This window comes from Salvelinus namaycush, chromosome 37 (genome assembly GCF_016432855.1).
Source record: "Salvelinus namaycush isolate Seneca chromosome 37, SaNama_1.0, whole genome shotgun sequence".
Taxonomy (NCBI): domain Eukaryota; kingdom Metazoa; phylum Chordata; class Actinopteri; order Salmoniformes; family Salmonidae; genus Salvelinus; species Salvelinus namaycush.
Genome location: NC_052343.1, coordinates 4,427,354 through 4,434,566, shown reverse-complemented (window position 1 = coordinate 4,434,566; position 7,213 = coordinate 4,427,354). Strand labels below are relative to the sequence as shown.

The window sequence follows — 7,213 nt, the reverse complement described above, 5'->3', positions numbered from 1 at the left end:
ATCCAAAAAAAGGAGGGTGGCTGGGTAACACGGACAATTCTGATTGGTTGAGAGATCTTGCAATCCCGTTTTCAATTGGACGGTGTCATTGTGTCATCGTGAAATAAACATACGAAAGTCTGATCGAAACCTCAGAGGTCTGGTTGCATTTGTCAATGTGGAGTTGATTAAGCACTTTAAATTGTAAACTCGGCACATGTACTGAATGACTGCATTAAAAATATGAACACCGATATGTGCAGCAGTCACGGGAGAACGTATATCTTCTAGACACATATGTAGGTCCTTGATAGCGCCCCCTGTCACAGATGATTGGCACACTGTCAAAATAATTCCTCTCGATGATTGACGTCACTGCTTGGAGAAATAGGCTGTCTTTTAATAAACGACAAGTGACAACTATTCTGAGTTATGAGCTGGGAGTACTAATTACATTAATGTATTGATTGTTTAATTAACACAATATGTTTTTTTCCTCGTCACTGGTATCTCTGGTATCTCTTTCCTCGTCACTGGTAACGTCAGCACAAGAACTGTTCGTCAAGAGATTCATGAAATGGGTTTACATGGCCGAGCATCCGCACACAAGCCTAACATCACCATGTGCAATGCCCCACGTCCGCTGGAGTGTTGTAAAGCTTGCCGCAATTGGACTCTGGAGCAGTGGAAATGCGTTCTCTGGGGTAATAAATCACGCTTCACCACCTGGCAGTCCGAAGGACAAATCTGGGTTTGGCTGATGCTAAGAGAACGCTACCTGCCCGAATGTTTGGTGAAGGAGGAATAATGGTCTGGGGGTGTTTTTCAAGGTTCGGGCTATGCCCCTTAATTCCAGTGAAGGGAAATCTAAATGCTACAGCATACAATGATATTCTAGACGATTCTGTGCTTCTATCTTTGTGGCAACAGTTTGCGAAAGGCTCTTTCCTGTTTTAGCAAGACAATGCCCCTGTGCACAAAGCGAGGTCCATACAGAAATGGTCAGTCGAGATTGGTGTGGAATAACTTGACTGGCCTGCACAGAGCCCTGACCTCAACCCCATCAAACACCTTTGGGATGAATTGGAATGCCTACTGCGAGCCAGGCCTAATCACCCAACATCAGTGCCCAACCTAACTAATGCTCTTGTGGCTGAATGGAAGGAAGTACCCGCAGCAATGTTCCAACATCTAGTGGAAATCCTTCCCAGAAGAGTGGAGGCTGTTATAGCAGCAAACAGGGCACCAACTCGATATTAATGCAGATGATTTTGGAATGAGATGTTCGACGAGCAGGTGTCCACATACTTTTGACCATGTAGTGTATATCTGCCTCACTCTCAGAAAAAAAGTTGCACCGCAAAGTTTTACATAGTTAAATATGACATATAATTACATTTTTAATAAAGAACTGTACAAATGTATTTGTGACTTAAATATGAAAAGATTGCCTATATTTAACAGTCATATGAGATCTGGGCTCTGGTCACATGTAGAGTACAATACAGCGAATAGGGTGCTATTTGGGACGAGGCCAACTAAACGCTATAGCATGAGGCTACATTTATTATGGATATAATTTATATGTTAAATATACAGGATACAAACATTCTATTCCAGTTAAACAATGGGATATATATAACATTTTGCAACAAAAAAACTAACATTTTAATACACATCTAAAATCTATGAATAAAAAATCTGATAACAGTCAAATTTGACACACACATGAAGGTACCCATAAGCATTTATTTCTGATGAAAAAACACAAATGTGAAAAATTGGTGGATATTAAACCGTTTTGGAAATAAACTATTTTTATGCTGCTCTCCTTTATTTGGACCAGATTAAGTTCTGACATGGAACCGTTAGATTTGGTGACCGGCAGTTTAGCTCTTTTAAAAGGGGATAAGTTTCTCTTATGTAATTACAAAAACATTACAATGGATCACTAAAAATGATGTTAATACGTTATTATCAATTAACATTTTAATAGAATGTTGTTAAAAGAGTAATTACAGTGCAGGTAGCCTAACGGTTAAGAGTGTTGGGCCAGTAACCAAGAGGTCACTGGTTTGAATCCCTTAGCTGACTAGGTGAAAAATCTGTTGATGTGCCCTTGATCACGGCACTTAACCCTAATTGCTCCAGTAAGTCGCTTTGGATAAGAGTGTCTGCTTAACGACGTAAATGTAACTACATGTATAAGAGCATGAAATTTACTGTGTAAACCTATATACTGTCTCTCTCAAACACACACACACACACAGCCTTCTTCACACTAACAGCAGTGTTTGGTTTCTCTCCAACCCAGAACTTCATCAGTGTTATGCCCTGGACCCAGGGGACTATGTGCTCCTCATCAATCAATTAGGATTATATATCGGCTGTTAACTAATCTAAATTAATGATAACTGTCTAAATTAACACATGTACTGTACGGCCGCGGGAAGATGTTTTGGGTTGGGGGTGCTGTCGGGTGAGGTGGATCTGTACACTCATTTTGTGGGACAAAAAATATTGTAATATTTTATAAATTATTTTTTATTTTTTATTTATTTATCTGCAGCACCATCAGCACCCCTACTTCCCATGGCTATGCTTACATGTTACTGCTGGCTATTCAAAAAATTGCAGCCCAGTAGGCTATAGTACATTAAACCACCCACATTATCTTTCGATTGTCATTCCCCTCTAAAAGCACATAATAGCCTACATTAAGTGAGGAAGTGCATTACACAACAAAAGTGATGGATTTTCATTTGACAATAATCTTTCAATTGAATCATAAAGTCTGAGACTAATGGGTTCTTGTGTTCTGAGGTTTAAAATTGCATTCCCTTAGCTCTCCAGCACATTGGCTGAGTGGCCCTGATATCTACAATGTATCTGAGATGTAATTTACGATATTAAATAATATGCAATACTTGTTTACAGTTTCCTAATAACTGAGTATAGTTGATGATGTATTTGATTTTGGATCGAAAACCTTTCATTAGATTAGACTAGGCTACTTCAGCTATGAAGCGGTGGTTTATTTGGCGCACACCCATATAATTTTCTTGACCACAGTGAAATGCCCAATAGAGACTGCACATATTGTGATTGTATATACATTTAAATAAATAAAGGAAACAAGAAATGTGAGCAATAACAAGGATATATAACAAATATTACATTTGTTGAACGACAACATTCGTTTACAGAAGTTTCCTTGCTCACCCGTTGTAATTTAACATGGTATAGCCCTTGCAGTGGTTTGTGCCGCCGCGGACTAATTTTCGCATACTCCACTTGGAGAAGAGTGTATTCAGTTGATTCGAGGGAAGCATCGTTGGACCAAGTGTGCTCAGATACTTTTGTTGTGTCGTGTCTTCTGGGCATTATTGGAAGTCCTCGAAATCTAATGGCTGTTTACGCACTTCACTTCAAAGGCTGACTCGAGCGTGTGCGAATATATTTGAGTGACATCGGTGCGATCAAACGAACTGCACGCGGATTTGAAAGCCTCACTAACACAAGGATCATGGTGAGAGACTGATTGGCAACAAAAACTTTTCTCTGCGTAAAATGTATTGCGAGGATGCTGTTTAGCTAATGAATGTAGCTGTCCCAGTTTAAATCGGAAGTGGAGCTATTTCCTCCAGGAAAAAGGTTGAAAAGTAGCCTTTTCCACGTGGAGGACAGGAACTTGAACGTGGATTGACTCGGGGGGAAACAATTGTGCACGTAATAAGCGCTGTGCTTCGTTTCATCTATCAGATTCATTGGAACCACGGGTGAAAAAATGCGTTTTGTGAGCTCATTGATATGTTGTAAACTTGAAGAATCCAGGGAAAATACGACTCTGCTTCGTTTGTGGTTTTTCTTTGCTGTCCTTGTTTCAAATTCAGCCTGTCCTGACAAATGCGTCTGTTTCACATCCACGGTAAAATGTGTGAACCAGGGCTTATTCATGGTTCCGCAACCATTGCCAGTAAACACTAAAACCCTGTTTATTACTGGGAACAACATTTCCCATCTCACAACTGGGTCTTTCCCTGTGCTTCTTGAGCAGTTAACAGACTTGTATCTCACGGGAAACCAGGTGGAGCTGGTGGGCCACAATGTATTCAACAACTTGCCAAATCTCAGGCTGCTAGACTTGAGTAACAACAGGATTCTGAATTTTAGTGCTCAAGCCTTCCCTGATTACAACAAACTGCTGGATCTTAACCTCAGCAGGGCTTTTTACAACCATTCTTCCATGGATGAGCTCTTCAGCCTGCTACGGAGTGGCAGAGCCCTTCAACTTACCCGCTTAGACCTGTCTAACAATGACCTGGTTGTCCTCCCTGAGGGCATGTTCTCCCACCTCTCCAACCTCACCATCCTCAACCTACAAAACAACTCCCTCATTTTCATCCGGAACGGGACGCTGAGTGTTCCTCCGCTCCGTGAGCTAGACTTGAGGGACAATGCCCTGAGGGAACTACCCAACACTACACTGCTGGACTTCAGCCTCAAGCCTGGGCTTCAGGTGCATCTGGCAGGGAACCCTTGGCTCTGTGACTGCAATATCGAGGACCTTGTGGCCTGGCTGAAGAGCTCCGAGCAGGTCGCAGACAAGCAGAATATGACCTGTTCTGACCCTGAGGCTATGCGGCAGTTACCGTTGCTCCAGATAGAGGACTTGGAGTTGGAGTGTACCTTTTCAGGTGAAATGAAAAGTGTGCTGGAGACCTCGTATGTCTTCCTGGGCATGGTGCTGGCCTTGATCGGAGTGATATTTCTGCTGGTCCTCTACCTCAACAGGAAGGGGATAAAGCGGTGGATATACAATATTCGGGATGCGTGCAGGGACCACATGGAGGGCTACCATTACAGGTATGAGATCAGCTCGGACCCCAGGTTGGCCAACCTCAGTCTCAACTCAGACATTTAAGAGGACCGCTATGTGAACCAGGGTCCTCACAGTGACTGAGGCATTATGACTTGTCAAGAGCAAGATATGCATGAGCGACTCTGTAGTTCCGCGGGGCTACAGCCTGCCTGCACCCCCCCCCCCCATAGTACTGTCCAGACTTCTACACCAGTCATGACTCTTAGTAGCCTCGGTCATGACGACCCACAATCTGCCACCACGCATGCCCTTGGCCCCTGCAATGCAGTGTCTGATTGTTTGTTTTTACACCTTTTCATGAACATCAACTTTCCATGGACTGAGAATCATGACTCAGATGGGGTTTGTGAGAGGGCTCTCTGTAATATAACATTTTCCCTTCCTTGAGCAAAAGAGGGTGGTACGTAGAACCCCAACTAAACAGACTTATTTTGACTGGTAGTAACTAGGCTATATATATATATATATATCCTTTCTGCTGGTTATATTTTAAACACTTTTGTTTCTACTTTCCTCCCACTGCACAGTGTTGCTATGCTTGTTTAGTTGTATTTATTCCTTTTTAATATAATTATTACAGCACTTGCTAATTTGTCTCACTAGTATTGCACTTGTTAGGTGGACATTCAACATTTTTCATGATGTACAGCTGAATAAAAGGTCTTGCATTGCTGTTTTCCTTTCTCGACTGGGGTCCTTTAAACTCCAGAGACTGACGAATGAGGAGGCATTTGGGCACCAGAGAGATTCACGGTCACGAAATGGAGAAGTGCACAATCACTCATTGCAGGTTCAAACACATGCATGCAGACAGAGGTCACCATGCCACAGCCAGCACCAACCATACCACACAGGCAAGACTTTACATGTCACCTTTTATACATGAACACGTTCTCTGTCTGCTCGTGCAGATGAGACATTACAGGCAGCAGCCATTGTTGATTTAACAAATTTGACTCTGAAGCGGTGAGAAAAGGCTAACTGGGACTTTTGAAGGTGGCAGAATTACCTTGAAGATGAATTGATTTGAAATACTTTCCAATTAAAGTTAAGTCCACTTCCGTTCTATTTGGGAAGCTAGACGTGACGGAATGTTCCTGTCCAATTTAATCCCTACTAGGATTCGGATGGAAATCCCTGGCGCGATAGTCAAATGATTGCATTCCTCAGAACCATCCAAAATAATATGTTGAGGTATAGCCAATGGTCAGTGGATTTCTATCCGAATCTTCTTTGGTTCAACTACACCAGTTACAGGAATGACACTCACTTATTCAAAGCATTCCAATGTTGTGAGCCCAAAGGGGGAAAGTTGAGGGTTGTCTTTATTGACAAATGCTAATGAAGGTACACAGTACCCAAGGTTATTACCAGGAGGGCACTCTACAGGCAGTATGGTATGGAAATGAGTTCATACTCTGCTTTAATCTGCAGTGTTTTAGGTGTGTGGCGTTTAAAAGTATCTTGTTTTTCAAGCATTGCTTACTTTCCTGCTAACTAAATGCTGTGCTCTTGTTTTCTTTCTGGTGTCAAGTATGTATGAGTAAATATCAAATGTGGAACATTATTTTCCAGGAAAAGTGTTCATAATCAGGATTATAAAAGTAACTGCAGAGTTGGTGAACGTGTGAGTAAAACACCTGGCCATTACCTCACCGTGCACATTGAAGACCACCCGGGAGGTAGTGTGAGCGAACAAGCACAAACAGAAACACACAAAATCTCTGTGCACAACTAACTACTACCTTTGCATAGCCCCGAGCTACTGTACATATCCTCTTACCATAACAATGCCCAGACCTCCCTCATTCGGTCAATGGTGATATGTGCTTTTCGGGCAATGTGTTTGAATGTTAGTGGCTCTTGAGTAAACATTTTTATTTTTATTTCCCAGGTTTGTGATCATAGAGATTGTCCAAATGAATGCAGTGTGTGGGTGTTAACCATGTGTCTTTGTCCCTCACTCTCAATATAAAGACAGTCTGTTTGCAGGGTCCAACAAGGATAATGCATTATAACCATTACACAGTAGATTAATTTTAACCCCGGATTGATTTATGGAGACGAGTTAAAAATATCTAGGCCTATCACGTATTTCTTATGTCTGCAGTCAATCTTCCCAAGGCGTTGTTTGCTTTTAAATAAGCCAATAAGGTATCGGGAGTAGATGCTAGGCTATCCATTTCAGGAATTCATTGTTTTGTCATCTTAATTAGTTTCCAGGCAAACACCATTGAGAGATACACACACTACCGTTCAAAAGTTTGGCATTGCTTAGAAATGATTGTTTTTGAAAGAAAAATACTTTTTTTTTGGTCCATTAAATGGACATAAAATTGATCAGAAATAGAG

The 7,213-nt window shown here is 41.6% G+C and overlaps 1 protein-coding gene across 1 annotated transcript; it reads left to right on the top strand.

The window, feature by feature from the left end:
- The first annotated feature begins 3,288 nt into the window (after positions 1-3,288).
- On the top strand, positions 3,289-5,515 carry LOC120031395 (trophoblast glycoprotein-like). Its single transcript, XM_038977126.1, has one exon. It carries the CDS (start codon positions 3,767-3,769, stop codon positions 4,901-4,903), a length of 1,137 nt encoding a protein of 378 aa, XP_038833054.1. The 5' UTR covers positions 3,289-3,766; the 3' UTR covers positions 4,904-5,515.
- The last annotated feature ends 1,698 nt before the right edge of the window (positions 5,516-7,213 follow it).

Excerpts from the sequence above, each read along its gene's own strand:
- LOC120031395 (XM_038977126.1), top strand. The coding sequence starts at position 3,767 with ATGCGTTTTGTGAGCTCATTGATATGTTGTAAACTTGAAGAATCCAGG.